This window comes from Sorex araneus, chromosome 5 (genome assembly GCF_027595985.1).
Source record: "Sorex araneus isolate mSorAra2 chromosome 5, mSorAra2.pri, whole genome shotgun sequence".
NCBI classification, from domain to species: domain Eukaryota; kingdom Metazoa; phylum Chordata; class Mammalia; order Eulipotyphla; family Soricidae; genus Sorex; species Sorex araneus.
In genome coordinates, this window is record NC_073306.1 from 102,814,313 (window position 1) to 102,839,052 (window position 24,740).

The 24,740-nt window shown below is 40.6% G+C and overlaps 1 protein-coding gene across 3 annotated transcripts in view; it reads left to right on the plus strand.

Annotated features, from left to right (window-relative positions):
• The first annotated feature begins 4,717 nt into the window (after positions 1–4,717).
• The window catches only part of ARID5B (AT-rich interaction domain 5B), a 198,725-nt gene continuing 178,702 nt past the window's right edge, over positions 4,718–24,740 (plus strand). For 2 of the 3 annotated variants that reach the window (XM_004616517.2, XM_055139448.1), the window contains exons 1-2: positions 4,718–4,824; positions 5,293–5,547. In XM_004616517.2, the coding sequence (XP_004616574.2) occupies positions 4,804–4,824; positions 5,293–5,547 (276 nt within the window). In that variant the 5' untranslated portion in view covers positions 4,718–4,803. Of the gene's footprint in view, positions 4,825–5,292; positions 5,548–6,709; positions 6,786–24,740 lie in introns of those variants that run through there. The other variant, XM_055139449.1, reaches the window with a different exon arrangement.

Genomic DNA, 24,740 nt, shown 5'->3' on the forward strand with positions numbered 1-24,740 from the left:
ATATTTCCCAAGGACTTGACCCCTCGGACCTGAGTTGGAGACCCTCTCCCACGGCCGCCCAGAGAACAAATCTGAGCCCCCAATGTGAGCTGTAGCTCAACCTTTGACCACTAGAGGTCTCCTGGAAAGCAATGACCCGTATAACCCGGTTTATCCTCCTTCAAGCCAATAGACTTGTTGCACTGAGACTTGACGAGCCTGCTCTGCTGGAGGCCGCCTTATTAATAACACCACCCACCCCCACCGCTCGCGACGGCGCCAGGCGGGGACGCGGGAGGGACCAGGCGGTGGCGGACTCCAGACGGTGCCGGCTTGTCCATCTACGAAGCAGTTGGCTGCCTTGAGGCTAGCCCCCTCAAACCTCACCTCTCCATCAAAAAAGCAAGGAGAGAGAGAGAGGTCCCCAGGTGGGCAGCGCGGGGTCCTAGACCTCCAACCAGCGGTGGCCTGGCCAAGGGGCCTGTGTGCAGGGCTACGTAAGCGGCTGCAGGTCCCGCTCAGATCAGGATCCTCCTTGCACGCTTGCATCCCACTCACTCCTCCCAGCCCCTTCACCCTCTGCCCCTGTGCCCAGAGATCCCCTAAAGTGGCCCGAGTTTAACCAGTGGAGAGACATTTAGGGAACCATTCACCCTCTCTGTTCAGATCCAGAAGACATTTTCTGGAAAAATGAGCGGCTTCTTGCTGAAAAGGGGTGGGGGGGGGGCATGGGAGGGGGTCGGGGAAGAAGAAAGGAAAGAGCCAGGTTGAATTCCCAGTCTTTAGCAAGCAATTCTCTCACCATTAAAAGAAAGCTGCAGTGGCAGATTCGAGCCACATGCGGTAGTATGTAGCAATTAGTAGATAAAATGCTGACTAAAGTGCTAAAACATGAAGGATTATTGTAGCCAAGGTCAAAAAATGCTTCAGTTGTCTTTTGCAATTTGGAGAAGGGAGAGGCCCAGAGGTGCTCAGAGGTATGAATTTTTTTTTTAAATGATCTTCTTTTTTTAAACCGTACTTTTTTTTTTAATGGTCCAGTTTATTATAGTCAAGCTGCCTAATTATGTCACTGCTGGTTTTTGCAACTAACTTAATCCTCCTGATCCTTTATAAAACATTTCACAGACACTGAATATTGTATCCATGTTCCCCCACCCAATCCCCAAAGGTGAGAATGATTTTTAATATTTTACCTTTGAAATAAATAAGATATGTAAAACAGAGTTGGATCTGTGACTGATACAGACGGGTAGATGTAAGTTCCTGTGTTTCAGTATAATAAAGGATCCACAGTGGAACTGCCAACACACATACGTTACACATACAGTGAGTCCTGGCTACTATATATATATATATATACATATATATATATATATACTTTGTATACATATATACAAAGCAGTTGCTTTCATGATTATAACTGTCCTAAATGGATCGTCTTTTTACAACATTCAATCTGCTTATGAGTATTTACTTTACATTAGCCCAGGGACCCTGCACTGCAGGAGTTCGCCTCTATTCCCCTGGGTGCCTGTGTCTCAAGTCTTACATCTGCTCTGTGATTGATGGAGCCTTGAATCCACGTTATTACTCTCTCACAAGCAGAAATCAAACAGGCTATTAACTACATTACTTCAAAGAACTGTTTCAATACAATCTCCTTATCTTAATTGAAACTTTCTTTGTATGGATATTTGCTACACAGATAATTTACAGGTGCCTATCAAACATCATATTAAAGAGGTAAAACAGAGGGGGATTTGTATCTTGGGGGGTATTGCTTGATTGTGTGTGTACATTATTTTTTTTTTGGTAAATACACACTATTGTGATCTGTACTTTTAAAAGCTAGTCACCAGATTGGTTCCGAGGTTTAATCATTAAAATAGAAATTTAATACTAAATGTTATTATGTTCTTGGAGGTGGTGGTCTGCTGTAAAAAAGAGATGGAAGATAAGCCCTGTGATCTCAGTTTTAAAATTTAGCATTCATCTGATTACAAGACTACAGCTATTCAAAAATATTCAGACCTAGATCCCTGCAATTGTTAACATCTCAAAAACCTTATCAGAGTTTACGAGAAGGGAGATTACTCAGCATGCAGCCTAGCTCAGCGCCTACCTTCAAGAGACATAGACACTGGGTTTCTAATTAGATGAAGTCCCTTATAGACACTTAAAAGACTTATAGCACCAAATAGCAGAAGTTGCTTCGATGCTGTAAAGAGCTGTGTATTTTTTGAGAGATTTAATACACAATAGAGGGATACCCTTAGGCATTTGTTTGAGGTTTCCTGCATAAATGCTGCTGTATTGGTCATACAGGAAACTGACTCACAGCCGATCTCAAATATGATCTTGTCAAAATACTGCAACTCAAGTTTTTTAATATAAGATTTCTTGAACTATATATATATGTGTGTATATATATACATTTAACAGGATAGAGACTCACAGAAGCCTTAGGCACTTCAAATGTGTGCAGTTTTTAAAAAAATATGCAAAATGCTCTTCAGTCAAGTCCATTCATATGTAAAAAAATGAACAAAATGGGTTATTCTAATCAAATGTCTGCAGTATGCATCATAAAGTTAAAAAGGGAGAGAGAAAGCGCAAGAGAGCTGTAATTTCTCTTTGTAACCCATGTTTATAAAATAGAAAGATCAGATGAAATTTCAAGGAAGATAATTAAAGAGTGATGTGCAAGTCATAATTTGGCTAATGCAAAAGATGGGAGTCTGCGAAATTGTTACATTGTCCTCTTTCATGGTGCAGAGTTGTGATATTACTTTAAATTATTAAAATAGTTTCAACATCATTCAGAATACCGGCTCTTTGGCATGAGCTTTTATTACTTATTGTAATTGGAGGATCTGCCATTTTCTTTCGTTTATCTCTGTGTGTATAGAAACGAGATAGATCTTGCCTTTTATTACTTCCCCATGTTCTGAATCAAAAATGTGGTTTAGATAATGTTAAGTGCCCTAATTCTTACTGCAGCAGACGCAGACGTTATGAAAGGCATAAAAATACACACAGAGGGTCTTTCCACCTCAAGTCACTGAATATGAGGCATTTGTGCTCTGTCGGGTGTATTAACTTCAGCCATGTGAATATAATTTTCATTAAAGTAATCCTGTTTCATCTAGATGCTGTGACTAGAGGTGAAACGTTGCGAAAGCGTTAAAAATAGCTTACTAGTAATTTCAACATCCTGTAATTTTATCACAGATCAAGTTTCAACTGTCATACTATACAGACCTTATTCCCCATATAGTACATGTTTACTTTTTTAGCCTGCCAGACCTACTTTGGAAAGATTGGTGCCAATATAATAAAATCGGAGTGGGGTGTGTGTGTCAGAGAGGGGGGGTGCTGGAAGGAGTGGGCGGAAAGCGGGGAAGGGGGTGGGGGAGCGTGGGGGAAGCGAGTACACCATTTTACATCAACACTGTGAAAATGCAATCTAGCCTGGCGGTGGACCGGCAGCTGGGTCGGAGTGAGCGAGGGCTTTGCAGTCTGCCTGTTCCTTGTTCTGTCGCTCTTAAGTTTCTCTGTGTTTGCATAATAGCCGTGCACGCAAACCTCGCAATGCTCCAGGGCTCCAGAACAATAAATATACACATTTAAAGCCTTTATTGTCTTACGTTTCATGACCCCCGTTTTCAACAGCTTAATTTCTGGTAGTATTTAACTAGTTTGCAAATGAATTTTTTCGGTTTCAAACTATTATTGAGGAAGCTCCCCTCCCTTTTTTTGGCGGGGGAGGAGGTGGGGGTGGGGTAGGAGTCGTTATATTATTCCTGTAGCGCCGGGTTATATAAACACATTATCATTTGAGAGCGCCCTTGGCGTCCATCAGCATTGTAAACACGTACTAGTGTATATACTTCAAAATTAAAGAATGCACACGCAGAACTGGGAGCCTGAATTCATATTCCGAGCAGACTCGCAGCTCGCATTTATTGATTTATCATGCATCGTTTATTGTTCCAGTCCCTAAATGCAGTCGCTGTCCGTTCAATATTGTTTGCAAAATCCTGAGATGTGTGTGCACTGCTCACTTGTCTTTCTGTTTTTTTTTTTTTTGCTGAGTATTTTTTGCGAAGCGAACAAATGCATTAATATTTATATGTTTATATAATCGATAACCCACTTTTCCCTTCCATGTAAATAGGCATCAAAAGATAATTTAACAGATTAGTTCTCGAAAACATGGCAGTGAGGAAGCGTAATTTAACTATCAAACAAATCTACATGTCTAATAACAGCAAATCTGCTAAGGAGCATTAGAAAGAGGAGCAGCGCCCCGGAATCTCTGCAGGAAATGTTCTTTATATTAGACATATACAAGCAGGTCCTGTCAGATGCACAGCGGAGCTCGCTAACTCTCGTCTTTTCCAAAAATCTCATCAGACGACATCCTTAGACAAGGGAGATTGGGAAGAGGGAGAGCTCATCTTCACACATTTTTAGGGTGGATTTTATTTTTACAAACCTTCCTATGCGTTTTTTGCCTTGATTCATCAGCTTCCCGCCGAGATCGGATGGAGCCTTTCTCCCGATTATGAATTTGATCAACCCACATTAAGGAGACAACCGACACAATTTTGACAGGAACTGAAAATTGAGTCGTTAGAGAAATATTAGGACATATTTTCAATCATTTTGGTGCCAAAGGGGAGGCTAGAGCTCAGTTTTATATTGAGACTCTACGCCGGCTGAAGCAGAGAATGTTTTTCCCTGCCAGGACCTGATGCAATCCATTCAAGCCAACAAGTTTGGAGAGAATGTTGAGTTCAATCAATTCAGAACGTCGAGATGGAGCCCAACTCACTCCAGGTATTTCGCTCTCCTCCGTTCCTCTGATCCCGGCACCCTCCGGCACCCCCCAGACCCTCAGCTCACCCACACCCTTGCACCCACCCACACCCCCCACAAACTTTTCACCAAACTTTTACCCTCTGCATCCCCCCAAATCATTTTTATTGTTTAAAGAAATCCCCGCACTATCATACATACATAATGTAATTTTACCGCCTTAGATGGAGAGGTAGGACGAGGTGGCCGGGTTTGGGGGTGGGGGGCTGGGGGCGGGGGCCGGAGTTTTCCCTTTTCTTTTTTTTTTTTAAGGGAGGCAGAAAATTTGTGGGCTCTATTATTTTCCCACCCAGCGTTATATCTGTTAGCTCTTCTGTATTGAGTGTGGATGTCTGTGTGTAAATGTGTGCTTGGGAATAGATGTTTGTGCTCTGATGGCTACATTATTTATTTGGTGTTTTTTTCCTCCCCCCCCCCCCCCCCCTGCAGTGGGTCGGCTCACCGTGTGGCTTGCACGGACCTTACATTTTCTACAAGGCTTTTCAATTCCACCTTGAAGGCAAACCAAGAATTTTGTCCCTTGGCGACTTTTTCTTTGTAAGATGTACGCCAAAGGATCCGATTTGCATAGCGGAGCTCCAGCTGTTGTGGGAAGAGAGGACCAGCCGGCAACTTTTATCCAGCTCTAAACTTTATTTCCTCCCAGAAGACACTCCCCAGGGCAGAAATAGCGACCATGGCGAGGTGGTAAACTTATATCTCCCTCTCTTCTTTCTTTATTATTTTCCTCCTAGTAATGCTTATTACTGGGCAAGCTTGAAAATACTGTATTCACTTCTGCAGGCGAGCAGGATCGACTCCTTTTTTAAAGGGGTAGCGCCACTAGCTGGGGCTGGAGTATTTTGCCATTGTCAGAGTTTGGCTGTCAGCTTTACAAAGAGGATCCAACTGCTGATTTTAGTCAAGATCAAATAACTTGTTCAAGAAGGGTTTTGTTCAAGGGTGTGTGTGTGTGTGTGTGTGTGTGTGTGTGTGTGTGTGTGTGTGTGTTCGTTCGCCTTCTTGCTTCTGAACATCTTATGCTTTTTTTTAAAAAAATCATTTTTTGCCTTTTTGAAAATTTACCTTTGCGTGTGGCTCAATCGGGGCTGGGTGGATTTCTTTCGGTGGGTTTCGATATTGTTCACTTTTTTTTTAAAGTAAGTATTTGATATGTTTAAGAGGGCGGAAATTACGAAATGGAGACAGAGTGAGATCAAAAGCTATTGAGTTGGCAAAGACGTGTTGAATAAAGTGATAAATGACAGGTACTGGAATAATACATTCAAATAACTTGCAGATCTGCCCGGGCGGATTTCAAAGCGGTCCTGTAACCGGCACAAACACGTTAAGCATTAACAACTATCTCTCGCCCCCACCCCCTCGCACCCCCCTTCCCCGCCCGCGACAAGCCATTTGATGTTCTAGTTTTCAATTACTCCACGCAAAGTGGACGTCTTCCAGCGCGATCGGGTGTGTGGAGGGGGGGGGATGTATGGGACGGAGGCGGCAGAGGGAAGGGGCAGAGGGGGAATGTGCTCGCCCCCCGGCCCTGCGGGTCCCGCGCCCTCGGTGCCCAGACGCCGCTCCTGGGGCGGGTGGGGAAGGACCGAGCCTGGGCGGCACGTTCCGGGGCGGCCGCGGGGGAGGACGCCCGAGGTGAGCCCGCCTGTCACCGGGCGCCGGGCGGTCTCCCTGCAATTCGCCTCTGTCATTTGGTGTGTGACCGCAGTTCTGCGGACTCCCCTCGTCAGCTGACCGACCTCGGTACCGTGCTACCTACCCCGGGAACTATTCGGGGGCGGGGGGCAGGGAGGTAGTGCCCAGTGCTGGGCGGCGCGGGAGGGCTCGCGGAAGCCTGGCCTGGCTTTGTGTGGCCCGAGCTAATCAGAGTGAGACTTTTGAGGTCAGCTTCCTAGGTGCCAGGCCCTCGAGCTTTCGAGGTAGGTGGAAGGAGCTTTTTTGTTGTTGTTGTTAAATGAATGATTTCCCACCCAGCGAACTTATCTCGATCCCCGAGCCGCCTTCCAACCTTTCCCCTAATTCCTTGCATTGATGGAATGGATGGTAGTTTTGGCGTCGCCAGTTCACTCCCTTTTTCCCCCACCCCGGATCGAATTACCCCATCAGTGGTCTAAGCCGGTTAATTACCGGAGTTCGTCAAAACGTTCGTCCTCGGATCGGCCTCTTCGGAGATAAGCCCCGCCCTTGGTCCCTCCTCCCTCCCCCCTTCCCTCCCCCTTCTCAGGCCAGCTTTGGGGGTTTAAACGTTCATATATCCCGACGTCTGCCTGCAATTTTACAAAAGGTGTTGTATTGAAATTCTGTGAAAAATCCTGCAACCTACCAACAGGTTGAGCTCTTTCCCCCTCCCAAGGTCTAGCTCTGGCCTCCTCCCCCGACCAACTTTCCTGCGCAGCTGTCGCTCTCCCCCTCCCCCCTCCTGATTTCTTATTATTTGCTTTTCAAATTTATTACTTCAACATGGCCTGTGATCTGGAAAAGGGAAGGATTAAATATCCAGAAAAGAGCCGGTGCCTAATAGACTTCTGACTAAACCCAGAAGGAAATTATTCAGTGTTTTATGGGATATTTTGTGGTCACTTTTTTCTTCTTCTTTTTTTTTTCTTTTTGAATTGAAATTAGAGTATTTTTAAAGACCCCTAGTTGACCCACCATTTGTTTCAGTTTTAATTTCTGTGTAATTAATAGTGAATTATGATTTAAGAATAAAAAACTGTATTAGCGGAGAGGCTGCTTCAGCTAGAATTGCTGGTAGTGAACAGAGAAATGTTTAAGCATGCGGAATTTTTTCCAAATTGTTTATTATGGGACATTGAAAACCAACCATTATAATGATCCGTGCATTTCGTCACTGCTATATGAGCCATACCTGAGAAAATTAATCTTGCCATTTAAAAGTAAACTCTAGGGGGTTCGGGGAGGGAGATGACTCTATTTATAATCCTCAGCTGCATATACATCGTCTAATATTATGCATGATTTGTTTTTTAATGCTAACACGGCTGGTAATTAGCTGTATGATTATACTTGTATATTTCATTAGGACTTTGGCTGATGTCATTGTGAATTATTCAGCCATATTAAAACAATTTTCAATTGAGATAATGACACGCCTCAAAATTATGCAAATGCAGACTGCATTGTGCAAAATAATTATGACAAATGTAAAGCAGGTAGAAAGTTTCCCGGTGCCGATCGGTTTTCCACCCTGGTGATGTCATTTCCCCCCTGGCCTAAGTTAGTCATTCATTAGGCGATGAGCAGCAAGCAGCAGTCTGGAGGGGAGCCTGCAGAAGCCAGCGTTTACTGCTGGCACCTAGAGGGGGCAACAGGGCCCTCTCATTAAGAAATTTGCTTTGTTTTCACTTACTCCATTAACTTGTTTATATACTATGAAATGATTTTTATTATTGATTTTAAATAGTTTTGAATGATGCATTTACTATTTGCTGTGTGTAACTGAAGGAGAGAGGTTTCTTGGGGATGTGTGCTGTGACTTGGAGAAAATGTTCAGCACATTTAATCAGCCAGTACAGTGTATTTTAAGTAACCAAATGGAGGTTAATAATTTCCTGGTTGAGCTGACATCAGCATCCATTTCCAAAGGACCGGGCAGAACTTGGGATGGGATTTGGTGGAAGAGAACCATTCTGTCTCTGCCCGATTTCTTGAAATATAAAGATGTCAGTTCTAAGAGCAGGAAAATGATTGTTGTGTGAGGTGAGAAATAGCGTCCCTGTGTGGTTTGTTATGATTTACAGAGAGCTCTTCTTGAGGACTGTTTTTCTTATTGCCCAAGGGTAGAAAAGGCATGACTTTGTGTGCCCATTTTACAGGTAGAGACAGAATCCTGGAAAGGTTATGTGATTTGCCAAACGTCATTAGGCAGCTCCTAGGCGTTCTTAGACTTTAGGGTTAGTTTATTTTTCCACTGAAACCAGAGCTATATGCATCATACTGTATTCTAGAGGTGTGTCTTATTGGGGCAGTTCCTTGTACATTTTAGAACTATGACTAGTCGATTAGCTTTGCCAAAGGTCACTAGATATTTAAGTAGCACAATAATTCTTTAATTTAAAGTTTAGCTAATGCTAGCCTGTGATAAAAAGCATTAAGAGTGAATAATACCATTCTTAATAATCATTACATTTTAGTTTTAGTTTCAATAATTATGATAATGAATTACAGACTTATATCAGGTGCTGCCTTCACACTGGTGTTAAGGGAAAACATTCTAGAGTCACATCTTGATTCTACAGCTTATATTTGTTTGACCTTGAGTAATCATAAGCCCTCTGAGTCTTGGTTTCTTCAGCAGCAAAATAGAAATGATGATAAGGCTGACTAGATTGTTGTTATCAGGAGTCACAGTATGTGCAGGTACACTTTATAAACTGTGTAAAGGATTGAAAATAAACAGAAGAGTCATGATTATTGTGCCTTAATTATAGATATTCTTAATTTAGAGACAACAAATGTGATAAACCTTTTTTTGTAAAGTCCCCAAACTAAATCATGACACTGCCTTAAATTACTATGACAATCAATAGCATAGGACATACGTAAAGAATTGAATGTCTTTGGTAATAATCCATGATTGCCACACTCAGTAACTCTTCAGAGGAAGAAAATGGCGAAATAGATGAATAAGTGGTTCTATTACTAGGTAACTTCTGATAATGTTCATTCTCATATTGCCAAGTGCTTAATCCATTAGCAATATACCTTCTTAGCAGAGGTGGGTGTGCATGCTTGAATTTCAGCCTGACTAGTCATTGCTGGAATTTACAAAAAGTTTTGCTGGTCACTGACAAGTATGACTGTAAATGAGTAAAATAATGATGTCAAGGAAAGATGAACACAGTAAGACATTGCACAGGGCATTCTAAAAGTAAGCTATGACTCTCCAATATCATCCTGCTTTAAATTATTTTTTAAAAGAACTTATTTATTAATTAACGGGGGAGGGGAAAGCTGTTGGTGCTTAGAGGGGATTCCCAGCCCCAGCGGTGGTGCTTGGAGAACAATATGATGACTAGTAAAATCCCGCCTTCTACTTGCAAAGCTCCAGCCCTTTGATCTATCACCTCACCCCAGAGTTACATATTTCCAACAGTCTTACTGTAGTTGTGTGACCTTGGGCAAGTTATTTTAGACACTCTGTTCTTTATTTTTCTAATCTGTGAAATGGAAATATAGTACCTAATTTTCTAGACTTATTTGAAGTATAAAGTGAGTTGATCCATGTGAGGTGGTAACAACTGAGCTTGGGGGACAAGAATGATAGTACAGCTGGTAGGGTGCTTGCTTTGCACATGACAGACCTGGGTTCAATCCGCAGTACCACAGATGGTTCCCCAAGCCCGCCAGGAGTGATCCTTGAGAACAGAACCAAAAGTAAGTCCTGATTGTCACAGCGTGTGGCCCCCAAAACAAAAAAAGTGAGACTGCTACATAGTAGATTGCTGAATAATGTTTATTCTTATTATCATTAATATTATTTTTTTGAATAAAACTTGAGACCATTAGCATCAGTCTTAAAGCAAGCTTTTCTCTATGAGGGTGGCATCAGATTAGTCGCCAGGATATAAAGCCAGAGTAGGCACCCTCAAATCAGACTGGCTTTCATCCCTAGCTTGGTTCTACATGTCATCAAACTGAAAGACTCCTTAAGGATTTTGGTTTTACTCTTGAAGTATATTGCCAACTGGATCAACGGGATTTTTAAAAGCCTGCCTGATCTTATCACACCTAGAGTTAGGCAGCCATGTTTGGAGATCCGGGAGGTGCTGGGTCAGCGCTGTCCTTTTCTGGCCATGGCCTCTTTTCCAGCTGTGAACTGTTGCTTTAGAAAGCTGCTAGGTTTCTTAAGTTATCTCACTGGCCTCCAGTAAATATCCTTACCTTTTCAGAGCCTCCGTTTTTTCATCTAAAAATGGGTTCAAGGGACTGGAGCAATAGCACAGCGGGTAGGGCAATTGACTTGCATGCAGCCAACCCAGGTTTGATTCCCAGCATCCCATATGGTCCCCTGAGCACCACCAGGGGTAATTCCTGAGTGCAGAGCCAGGAGTAACCCCTGTGCATAGCCGGGTGTGACCCCAAAAAGCAAAAAAATAAAAAATAAAAATGGGTTCAGTCTGGGGCTGGAGTGATAGCACAGTGACTGACCCGGGTTTGATTCCCAGCATCCCACATGGTCCTTCGAACACTTCCAGGAATAACTCCTGAGTGCGTGAGCCAGGATTCCACCCTGCGCAACACCAGGTGCAACCCCCAAAGAAAGCAAAAAAAAAAAGGGTTCAATGATTTCTACTTTCTTGAGAGAATTAGGAATAATAATGGAAAGGGTCTGGCAACAAGTATTGGCACCTTTTCCAAGATCTCAGAGAATGGTAGGTATAGTAATAAACAGTTATTTATTTATTTTTGTAATGTTCTTAAGCCAAAGAAACTGAGGTTTTCTGACTTCCTCTCTGCCTAATAGTTCCTTTAGAACTAGAATTATATGGAACCAGTGAATTATATGGAGAGAATTTATAAAGAGTGTGACAAGCATCAGCAAATTAAGGCTTTGAGGACTAAACCTGGACTACTTCCTGTTTTTGTAAATAAAGTTTTTTTTTTGTAGCATAGCCTCATTTGTTGACATGTTCTTTATCACTGCTGCTCTCAAGCTACAGTTGGCAGATTGAGTAGTTGTGACAGTGACCATATGGCTCAAATAGTGCAAATTATTTACTATTTTGTCCTTTACAAAAAAGACCCTCAGTATATGGAATTGATTTGGAATACGAAACGTTGTTTTATATTTTTTTCTATGGTTTGGAACAAGGTTCAAACCTGATAAATATTTTAAAAAATTGAATATGTCAAAAATATGTATATATATTAAACATTGAGTCTAATTCTTAAGATTTCATGTAATATATTAGATTCTTAAATCTTAAGAACTCAATGTTGAAAGGGTTATGTATATATATATACATACACATACACATAATCCTGTTTTGTCTTTCTTTGGTCAATAAAAATCTACTTGCTAAATACTGACCATATGCTCATTGTTCTGCAAAGAACAGAGATGATTTAAGAACAATGTGTGATGTGGCCCTTTTTCTCAAAGTGATCTGTCAGTCTTGATAGAAGAAATCAACACCTGATTAAAATAATGGAAAAAAATATATAGCATTTGGTGAATTGTACCGAAAATAAATGCAATCTGTGTTTAAAGTAAGGCTTGCTGGTTGCATACTTTTGGAAAATAAATGTATTTAACTCCTTAGGTCTTAAGTGAGGACCTACCATGTGCTGCACTCTGGGGTTCAGAGGTAAAGGAGAATGCCTTCAGCCCTGGAAGAACTCATGGTCCATTCCCAAGGAGACAACTGAGCAAAGCCATCAGATGCTTGTGTCTGTATTCCTTAAAGCAGATAATAACTAAGGCTATTTGTAGTCTCTCATGAGCTTTCTGGAAACCAGAAAGAAATGTTTTCATCTCTGAATGCTAGTTCCCTCAACATATTTATATGACCACCTACTTTATGCCGGAGATAGTTCTAGGCTTTGGGGATACAGTAGTGGACAAGACAGAAAAATTCCTGCCCTCTCAGATCTTAGAGACAAATGGTTGGTTTTAAGTTCCCATGTAGTTTACAGATTAGGTCTTAAGTGATAGTTATCTATTTTCTTTCCTTTGCCCCACCCCCGCCCCTCCCCACCATAGTATAGATCTATCAGGAGCAGTGGAATGTGTCTTACTCCCCTGCGGATCTCCCACAGTATTCTGTGCTATTCAGTATTTATTGAATGACTGAATGACATACTTAACATGCCTTCTCTCCCGAGGCCTGCTTTCTTAAAGCTTGCCTGGCTTTGGTTCTGGCAGAGGGCCTGTGAGCCATCACTTACAGGTGGCCAGCTTTTGCACTTCGTCTTACGCCTTTCTTTCTTTTCTAAAAATCTGTTGTCAGTTTGTGCCATAGGAAATAAAAAAGTGTGAAACAATTTGAAAAGCACTCACCAAAGAAATGAGTGAGTATTTGGGCGTGAATAATCAGGCTTGTGCTAGCATCTTCATGTCTTTAAGTAGTTCTCCAGTCTGGAACCATTAGGCCATTAAAAGTCAGGGCTTTGGGCTTCTGTGAAAAAGACGGGACCTCAGGGAAGAGGGATCACCCCTCACCCAAGTTTCACTTAGCAGTTCTATAGGCCAGCGTGCTCCTCAGACTGGTCAACCTAACCAGGCCATGTGTTTGACGGCAAGTCAAAATTGCAAGCAATTAAAACCTCTCTTTAGAGTGGCAGGCACATGTTAAGGAAATGTTATTTTTATGAAGAACATGAGTCCATATGTGTAAATACTTAGTTATTAATTATTAATAAAGCGTACCATTGTTCATAGTGACATCTAGTGATACATGACTCAAGCTCATTTATCAAAGTCTAGTTTTAACCAATATTGAGAATATAATTGCTCAAATCTAATGCATTGGCTTGCGTTTTTAATGTCTAGGGCAGTTGGATATTTGCCATAGTCTACTCAGAATATTATTGTAGCTAGTGATTACCTGCTGGCTTGGCTTTTAGATAAATTTAAAATAAATTTATTGATTGCCGACTTAAGGATTCATTCATCTCTCAGAAATAGAGTTAGAGATTCCTGCATTTCTTAAAAAGCCTGCTCCTGTGCCCTTGTTCAAGGAAGATTTTTTTTTTTAAAGGTATATAGTGATATTTACTACTTTGCTGGAGATTAGAACCTGGACCTTCACCTCCAAAGAGCCTGGCTTGAATTCTGGACTGTGAGCCTCCACACTGACAACACATTTCAAACATGCAGATGATGATGATTATTGAAAGGGTGCTTTAGAATCATGCTAATGGCATCCATCTCTAGCACACACTTGCGTAAATTAATTCTGCTTTTAAAATCAGATGCACTGTTAGCAGCGTTAAAGATGGATATTTGACATTTATCACGCAGACTAGGACGGGTGGTTTAATTACATGAATTTTCTATAGAATCTTTGTGGCTGTATAAATAGGCATAGAGTGGTGGGTGTCCTTGCCCATGTGACCATCAAGTTCAAAGTCCCATCTCCGTCCTTGTGACACTGAGAAAAACAGGGTGGAGTTGTAGTGCTGCGAGTCAGTCGAGTGGCCCCTCAAACATATCCCCGGCCCTTTGCTTACTCAGGACTCCAGCATCCCTTGACTGTGAAACAACACCCCCTCCTCCCATAGTTGAGCTCCAAGCCTGATCAGTGGCACTAAACATTAAACTCTTGTCTTTGAGAATAATAGGCTTTGCTTTCTACACCCTCAAGCATGTTGAGCTACTGTGCAGGCTGGAAAATAAAAATGTTCTAATTGTGTCTTTTAAATAAGCATAGGAGTGAATTAATTAGACCATATTTTGTCTTTAGTTGCTTAGTTACACAATAGTATTCCTGAGCACGAGTAAGATAAATTGGCTCTTTTTGTGCTGCCTGTCCCTTAATCATAATTACTGTATTGCTTGGGAGAGTAAAGCATACATAGATTTTGAATTTTTTATTAATAGTCAAAAATATGCATATGATATATAAAGTATATGCTGTTCAACCTGTTTTATATGCTTTTATGTGGGAAGAAGTTTTATTGTGGTGGTAACATTTGCATTAGTTGCTCAAAGATGTAGTTCTGGGAAATACATAATTGAAATGTTTTTGAATTGCTTTTTCTGGCCTTTTCAATCTTATTCAAAATAATAGTGCCTCCAGTCCTGGAGCAGTCATTCTCATTTGATTTAACATCTTTCTTTGCACTGCATGCAACAGCGCCCAGTTTTAACCCTGCAGAGCCTAGATGAGATTTGGTGATTAATAGGCCTCATATATTGTGCCTTGTGTTTTGGGGCTCACACTGTTGGGGGGCAGGGGGGCAGCAGAGCGCTGGTGTCCCATAGCCATTACTCCAGTGCCCTTTGCCCTTGGCACACTTCCAAGTTCCTTGGAGAAGGCTTCAGGGTTAGAGATCATAGGAGTTTGTTTTCGCTTGGGCTCAATGTTCTGTGTGCTTGCCTTGTGGGGTCATGCAGAATAGGATGTTGCTACCAGGTTTCTGGCCTCCCAGGCCACCCTCCACCAAGGAGAGCAGCAAGATTTGGACAGCTTGGTATAGTTATTGAACAAAAGGAGAGTCTGACTTCAGACCTGCATGCATGCTGGGTAAATGTATGTGAAAATTGACTCCATTGTTCTGTTGTATTTGAAAAGCAAGTAAATTATTTACAGATATTTGCTAATTAAAGCACATGTTGTTTTACCAGCACAAAAGAACACAGTATAACTGGAGACAAAGAACTAAGTGCGAATAATTTAAACCTGATAATTGTGTATATTTTTCTTAAAGGAGGGATAAGTTTAGAACATTTATATTAATGTATGTATATAGGGATAGCATAAACACATGTGTATGTGGATTTTGTTTTGCCCCCGTAAGGGAAGGCTTGTCTACATCACAGATAATAGGCCAACTTTCCATGTTGTTACTTGTCACTAAGTCTTCCTTAAGCTTGCTATGGAACATCTGAGATGGAAATCATTTTGACAGAATACTGTTTACCCTAAAAATTAGCAATAACAATTGTATCTGATTATATCTGCATCTATCCTTCTCTGACCCTTTGTGAATATGTATTATTCCAGTTTCCACACTCTCTCCTCATTGTTATTTACTTTGAAAAGTAAATAACAGAGACTTACTTTGCTCAGTCCCTTAGCAAAGTAAAGATCATTACATTTGTTTTACAGCTGAAGAAACAAATTCAGGAAAGTTAAAAGAAATTCTAATTGACCAGCAGGGTCACTTTAAGAAGCTCCAGAAATGTCTTAAAAATCAGTTTACAGACAGACCAGAGACTGTGATTACAAAAAAGAACAAGGCTCATGGAATCGGACTTCACTTGCCATCTTCTGGTTTAAACACCAAAGTCCTATCAGGGAAAAAAAGCAAACTGGCCAGATAGTGCACCAGAGTATAAAAATGTTTTCACTTGTAATCTTGTCCTCAGACATTCTTCAATGACAGATTCATTTTAGTTATTTTTCTTCTGTGGCTGTCCAACTTTGAAAGCATTCTGGTTGGAAATTTGTATTGTGGAATGAAGTCTATTGACCTGCAGTGAAGGAGTCAGACTCAGAAAAGGTTGCCTTTAATAGTCTCAGAGATCTCCTGGCTGGAATAGGCCCATGTCGATAGGCAGGCTGTTCATTCCGACTCTGCAACCTGCAGATGTACGTTTGGCTTTAAGAGTAACTTGCAGGAGATACCTTATTATTGTGGTGAAAGATAAGAAGTCTTTCCATGGTTATCTAAAAGTTTGTGTTGATTTTCCATGAGCATTTTAATAGACTAGGAAGATATACAAGATTGAAGAGATCAAAGGATGTGTGCAGTCCCCTGTATTTAATAAATATAGTCTTGAGCGTGAGCTGGAGTGGTATCGCAGCAGCTAGGGCATTTGCCTTGCACGCAGCCGACCTGGGTTTGATTCCTCCGCCCCTCTCGGAGAGCCCAGCAAGCTACCAAGAGTATCTTGCCCGCACAGCAGAGCCTGGCAAGCTATTGGCGTATTCGATATGCCAAAAACAGTAACAACAAGTCTCACGATGGAGACGTTACTGGTGCCCGCTTGAGCAAATTGATGAGCAACAGGATGACAGTGACAGTGGCAGTCTTGAGACCAGAACAACCTTGGGCTCATGCTCTGAACTGTGAATGACTGAAGTTGAACTAGAATCTTTGGACCTGCTACTTTGGGAAGGTCTGCTTCCTTGAGGTTATACACTGACAAAAGATAGCAAATGTTTCTTCTGGGTATGCTCAGGGTTTGTCATTCTGTGCTGACTTATACCAGTAGGTAGTACCTCTGAGGGACAGCATCATTAATTTTTATAAAATGAGTAAGGGAAAATAAGGGCTTTATTCTTAACAGAAGTCATATACTAAAGAATCAGTGATTATAGATATTCAGCTTTATCTCCATGCTGGTTTAAGAAAAGCTTTGCAGAATGACACCTCTTGAGATAAGTGAATTAACATATTAACATAGTTGCCACTAGAAATGGTTACTGTGTGCTTACTTAATATAAGTTACTTCTCCATTCTGGGGAATATAATAATGAACACAGTGAATAATGATCAACAGATGACATTTTCTGTTGTCATACACCACTATTTAATCTTATAGTACGAAGAAAGAAGCAAGTTGATTGATTTACCCCTAACAGGAGGTAGGGAAAAATCTCCAAATATTTTCATCTTAGAATCAATTCAGACTTCCTCCTTCTGGACAGTTTTCCCTTCTTCTCTCTACATATTCGTTACTTTGCAATTCACAATCCAGCAAAAATGCCTCAGCTTTCTTGTTGCAAATTCATCTGCAAAAGTTTCACCTGGGGTATTTTCAAAGAAGTTCTATTTTCTACTTATTAAGTAACTAGTTTATGTCAGGAAACATACATATATAGATATAGCAATTAGAATCTACACTAATTTAATTCTTAAAGAAGAAATTTTCTGATGTTGGTATTAGTGTGATATACTAAGGATTTACTAAGTGATTTACTAAGTAGATTTGTGAAAGCACTTTTTGAAAGAAATAACATTTGAACCTAGTTTCTATGATGATTGCTGGGCTGACCCTAATTTTGGTGAATCTAGTAATAGATTAGTGATGCCCAGTGAGTCACCTATTCTTCTTGAAGTCATCAGCATTTCTGAATTCTGGGGACATTTTATAATAATCCACAGGAGTAGCAGCCTCCAGTGCCTTTGGGGTGTGCTTTCTGTTTATTCACTCGAAGAGATAGATTTCTAGTGTGGGGGTGCGAAGTGTGTGCAGGGGGGATGGGAGCACTGATTGAGTCATTATTTTATTTCTGAAATGGGGTAGTAGGCCAAATAAGTTTAAGAAACTCTGATCTAAATGCATTGATAGCATCTTAAAAGCTGATTTACATCGTATAGCTGTGGAATGTTGAAAGCAGGAGTCTGCAAACTAAGGCCTGTAGGCATATCTGGCCTCTGGCCTGTTTTATAAATAAAGTTTTATTGGTACAGCTTTATCTGTCACACCAAATTGTCTACAAATTATCTCTGGGAGTTTCCACAGAATCCTTATAGAGTTAAGCATGTACAATAGAGACAGCAATGCATAGAGCCTAATAGATCTTCTGACCCTTTACAGAATATATTTTCAATCCCTTGGTCTAAAGGTAATAGCAAAACTAAATGCTTCAACTTTATACGTTATCTTTTATTTACTATTCAGAACAACTCATTCTGTGTTGTTGACTGTGTGTCTTCTCCATTTTGCTGAGGGTAAATGGAGAGGTCAGTTTGCCCACATTTTTTAACTTGTACTTGGAAAATGACAGATTGGTCGGGAACTTAACCCATCATAGTTTCTGAACACAGAAGGCAAAAGCACTAAGATGTACCACTGAAAAGTAGGGCAATAGGGTGTTATCAGAAAAGGGGTGTAAAATTGTCTGAGATTTTTTCCTTACTCAAGTAAAACTAACACCAGTTGGGCCTATTGTTTAAGATCCAAGGACATATATAAAAACTCACTCCTCTTCAGTGGAGTTGCTAGGGGTGTAGGTGCTCGCTGGGTCACACAGGTACAATGGAGAGAAGTGAGCTAAGTCTGGGGGAGAAGCAATATGTGTTTGGAGGAGCTAGGGGACATGTAATTCAAGTGTTCTATCTCGGTTCCTGTTCACCACTGCCAACAGAAATGTCATCAATATCGCTACATCTTTCTGCGTTTGAAGAAAGTGTCATAAATCTAGATTTTTGTGTGGTTTTTAATTGTCAGTTCAATCGAAATATGAAAACCATGCCTGAAAAGACAGCTCAATTGACTAAGCATATGCTTTGCAGATTGGAGTTTCGGATCTGATTGTGAGCACCACCAGGAGTGACTCCTGAGCACAGACTTGGGAGTAGGTCCTGAGCATCACTGGGCATACTCCCCCCCCCATTTTTTTTTTTTAACAAAAGCAGACAAAAAACAGTGCAGCAGGTCAAACAAAGCATGTCTTCATTCTGGATGTGTCACAAAGGCTGTTATGTCAATGCCAAGAGGAGATCTTGGGATTATTTGAAATTTTTTAAAAAATAATTTGCATTTCATTTTCTGTAAATAAATTTAAAAGAATGTTTTAGCTCTAAAGAGGCAGTAAGTTGTAGCCAGAGGTCTGAGTTATCGGGACAGAGGAGTGATATGCATGGAGGGGAGTTTCTGACAAGGCTCACCCTTAGGTCTAGAAGGGAGCAGGAACTAAGATGTTAAAAGGAAGAAAATTCATGAGTCAGAGGTCTTATTATTTAAGACCCTTAAAAATAAGTAGGAGGCTGGAGAGATAGTAGAGTGGGCATTGCACCTTGCCTTGCATGTAGCCAACCAGGATTTGATTCCTAGTACCCTGAATGTTTCCTTGAACCCTGTCAGTAGTGATTCCCTGAGTCCAGAGCCCAGAGTAAGTCCTGAGCATCGATAGGTGTGATCCCCCCCCAAACCAAAATAGGTAAATAATGTGAGGATGGAGTGATAGTACAGGGGAAAGGCACTTGCCTTGCACATGGCTGATTTGGTTAGGTCCTTAACACCACGGATACTCCCAGAGCAATTGTAAGAGAGAGCACTGAGCATAGAGTCAGGAGTAAACTGAGTACTTCTGCCTGTGGTTCATAAACGATGATGATGATGATGATGATGATGATGATGATGATAAAGGCAAATGCCCTATGGACTGTACTATTGCTCTGTCTCTTTCATGGGAAATCTTTGGGGAAGAGATGAGTGTGTGTATGTGTGTGGTATGGGATGTGTGTGTGTGTGTGTGTGTGTGTGTGTGAAATGCTAGGCAGAAAAAAATCATACAGAGGCAAATAGGAAGGACAGGCATACGAGATCTGCATTTGGCAAGAGAGCAGGGGTGGGTCTTGTATAAAGTAAGGACCTCAAGGCGTCTAGCAGGATAGGTTTACAAGTTTGGACTGGCATGTGAAGTCAATGCTGATTAATAATTTCACATGTGTTTTCTCTTTCCAGTGAGAATATGAACTTATTCTTATAGCATGGTAGAACCAAAGATGAGCATTTTCTCTGCTATTTTGTAACTGCATGCAAACTTGGTCCATTTACTTCTTTGCTCCAGGGCCTCAGTTTCGTTCTCTGTGAAATGTGTGGATCTCACTGGCTCTGAGTATCAAATGTGATATCTATAGGCCTGAAAAAACAAACCATCATGATAGGTATCCACTGGCCTTTCCTGCTCAGGGACTGAAGCTAAACTTTATTGTCTCAGAGTAATCTCTCATGGTGTTCATAATCCCTTAATAAGTAATTTATTGGCAGAGCCATTGAACTACTATTGTTTGAAAAACAATAACTAAGAAAAGTATCCATTTAAATAGGCTTTAGCTTTCTGGTCTTCATCTTTCCCAAGAGACTTTTTCTGGGTGTGTTCAGGTTCTGAGTTTATTGTGGTGGTGATTTTGTTTTAAACCATGTTTGAGGTTTCCAGTCCCTATAAAGCCAAGAGGCAGATAGCCCCTCAAATTCATTCTGTTCTCTTCCATTTAGCTCTAAAATGATCTTTGGGGAGCATCTTATTTCCATCAAGCATGCATAAAATGATATAGGAGAATGATAGTATCAAGAGATAGCACCTGCATTCTAGTTATTTCATCTCATTATGCCCAAGAAAGTCCGAAGCCGACCTGCCCTGCTCCTCTCGTGCAGCTCTCCCCAGCAAGGCTGGCACTGAGCTGCTGAAGGTCACTGCATTGAATCTACTTCTCTCCCTTAAAAAAAAAGTCTTTCCTATGTTCTGTTCTACACACCACTACTTTGGAATTTGGTTTCTCCACCTTGTTGCCTCCCCTCTTATTCCTCTGCCCACCTCACTTTTTTTCCTTTTCCTTTACCTCTCCTGCCTCCTCTCCACCTATTACTTTGTGGTGTTGGTAGGTAGTATATTCCTCACTGACTGCTTTAAGATGAGTCATGCCACATTTCTTTTAAGGAACAAAAACAATATCATAGAAAGGATGTAAAAGGAAAGAATCTCAGCGAAAGGCTGGGGGAGTCTTAGAAGGATCTTCAAAATAGAGACAGCCTGCTGGGCCATTAAATCCTTTTGCTTTGGGTTAATCCCACAGTGTATATCAGATGACTAGAATTCAGATGAAACCACTGCTGTAGTGCTCAAGCTTCTCACCAAATTATTCCAAAATCTAGTGTACATGGGTTATAAATACAGAAAGTAATTGAATTCTGTATGTCTAACTGAAATAATATGTTTCATTCTGTTTCTTGTGAATATTCTTCATAATAGTCTAATTGTGTTTTATGCTCCTGGGGGCTAAATTTGTGTTCAGCAGCCATTCACTGGGCTGTAAAATATGCATCCCCAACTATCTGGACAGCAAGAGAGAAGGTTCTAGTTAAACGACTGAAGATGCTTTGCCTAATACCAATGATATGAACCATCTATGCTAGTGTCTTTCAAAATTATCAACAGGGTGTGTTTTGTTTTGTGTTAAAATATATATAATTTATGTATTTACAGGTTCTGTGTCTCACTCTGCATTTTTCAATGTTCCTAGGCCAGCTATTTAATAGACAGCCAAGCAGGTGTTCAAATCACTTTTGAGCCCCGGAATTCTTTAAATGACCCCTCTAAGTAGTGGAGTGAAAACATTCTCCACATGTCAGAATATTATGATATGTGTTTTTCTTAATTTTGGTGAGAGCCAGGGCTCAATGATTTGAAGGCTACTTTCTACATCTTTCCATTCATTGTAGTGAAGGGACATCTTAGGCTCATCATGGCAGTGAGGAGTAGATGACTGTGTACATGATCTGTACATTATAGAAACACAACTCTAACTGGTCATCTGTACCACCGGTATTTAAAATTGAATCTTGAGAATGTGGAAGAATAAAATTATTTTGCAGTAGCTGATAGCATGGCATATTATTGATGCCGAAAACCATAAACTCTGTTTTACAATATAGGCCTTTTGACTGTAAACTTTTATTCAGTTCAGTTGAACCAGTATTTATTTGTATATATTGGGCACAGTACAGGTGATAAAGAAATGAATAAGACAAGTTGTTCTTCCTCTCTCTGCTTGCTTAGGGGAGAAAAATCATAAAATTGTCTTGACTTGGTAAGATTATATTTTAATTTTCTTTGTCCCTTCTGTTGTGGGTACAAGGCTTATATTGTTAAATAATATTATTGCAAATTTCTTTGTCCATAAAAATTCTCTTGGATAAACCTTAATTTAGGATTCAAGTAGTTGCATAAGTACTTTTCCATAGGATTGTCAACTTCTTAGCAGAAACTAGTTTCTAGGCATAGTTGAAATTGTCAGTTACAGATTTTATTTAATTGTTACTGAAAAATCTGAAAATGTTAAAAATTGTGTTATTTATCTATTGTTGTAGCCAATTATCAATTATCTCAAATTTCTTTTTTTTCTTCTTTTTTTTTTTTGGAGGTGGAAGGATTGTGTCACACTAAACTGTGCTCAGGGTTTATTTCTGGCTCTGTGCTCAGGGTTACTCTTGGTGCTCTTTGAGAGACTATATGAGGTGTCAGATCAAACCAGGGTTGGCTACATGCAAAATCAGTGCATTTATCTCCCTGTTTTTCTCCAGTCCCTAAAAGCATTCTTATTCACTGTCACTGAGGGTCATGTGTCTGGATAAAACTTACCTGAGTGCCTCTTTAGCTTGGAGTTTCTCAAAGATGTCTTTGAGGTACCATATAGGGGCCTATAGTCAAGCTCTGTTAAATGAAAAATGTGATTCCACGCTCACTCATCTGCCCATTGGCAGGCTAGAGACCCTGAGCGGCCATTAAATTTAGGCTCTCGTTGCTCTGAGGAAATGGATGTGGCCTCCTTCAGTCCCTTACCTTGCTACATGAGCTCTTCCAACGTGGTAGCTGGTGCTCCTGAGGTTGGTCAAGTGAGACAGAAGCCACAGTGCTTTTATAATCTAATCTCAAAAATGGCATTCCAGTGCTTTAGTCTAATTCTGTTTGATAGCTGTGAGATATTATGTTTAGCCCACAGTTGAGTGGGAGTTGATTACACAGGGCACAGACATAAAGAGGGAGGCATATATGGGGTATCTTGAAATCATCCACTACAGTCAGCCACAGAAAGCAACTGTTTGTATAATGCTAGTCTGATGAGAGTTGGAGGATAGTTTTACCCTGTTTTGATCTCTCTCTCTCTCTCTCTCTCTCTCTCTCTCTCTCTCTGAACCTTTTTGTTGTTGTTAGTATTCTTCTTGTGTACTTACCTGTAAACACCTCTCATAAATAATTATAGATTATTTATCTTGATTGGGGGTTTTAAGCCATACCTAGCTAAGCCTAGGGGTGGATCACTTCTGGCTGTGATATGCAGTACCAGGCACTGAATTGGGGTAGTGGGCTTTACCCCTCTGTACTATCTCTGGCTCCTTGATCCATGTATTTAGAAAGGTTTTCTGTAGAGGACATTGTGTCCAGTGTAGTGATGAGTCTGTAGAGAGAAGGGGAAAAGAACCCTTCAGGTTTTATGATTAAATAGGCTTCTTAAAGCCTACGGAAATTGGTATGTTTTATTCACAATGGTTGAGGAGGGGCATTAGATCGAGTTGGCAAGTGTCCATGCAAAGAAAAATCTAATATCAAAAGGAAAGAGATTGTTGTCCCAGTCTTTGTTTCTAATGAGTTTATCTACAGGATATGAACATATCCTAACAACCCTTAAACCTTGTATTGTGAGAGAATAGCTGACCTTCCATCTTTTAAATTCTGTGGAAATGAGCTGATTCATGGGAAAATTCATCTTTTCCTTTTAGGGAAGATAGAACTTGGCTTTAAATAAAATTCTGAAAATGTACATAATGTAGGCATTAAAATTTAGAGAAATAGAAGGTCATTAAGCACAGTAAGGTCAATTTGTACCAATGGAAATTGACTTCTGAGGAAACTTTCATACTAAACCTACAGGAAAATTAAGGACTTGGTTCAAATTTAGAAATGAGCATTAGCCACTGTAATATGTATGCATAGAGTGTATTATACATTCATATATTTAAACCACAAATTTGACAGTGTACCATGTTTCTTCCATATCTTTGTATCCTTCATACCCTCTCCTGAAAGTCTTGTATTGGTCTTCTCTGTCTTCTCTTTTTCAACTTTTTAGCTCCCTTTTTTCCTTAAGGACCGGAGCAGTAGCACAGTGAGTAGGGTGTTTGCTTTGCACGCGGCTGACCCGGGTTTGATTCCTCTGTCCCTCTTGGACAGCCCGGTGAGCTACCAAGAGTATCCTGCCTGCACGGCAGAGCCTGGCAAGCTACTTGTGGCTCATTCAATATGCCAAAAACAGTAAAAACAAGTCTCACAATGGAGACTTTACTTGTGCCCGCTCAAGCAAATTGATGAACAATGGGACAACAGTGCTACAGTGATTTTTCCTTAAGAGTTCAGCAGAGAGATTTACCCTGTCCACTAGGTTTAAAATCATCCCTAGTTCCATCACTGTTTCTTTTGAGTTCCTTTGCCTTAATTTTTATTTATCTGCTTCTTTTACTCCATGTTATTTACTCCCGACACACAGACATACACACAGACACACACATACACCCTGTAAGCTTTAAGAATGTAAGGATTTTTGTCTGTTTCATTCCTTACTATAACCCTCCAATATCTGAACATATAGTTAGTTCTCAATAAATATTTTTGAGTGAATTAAATAATTTTGACACTTAATTCTCATAATAGAGGTTTCATATAGCTGAGAACTTT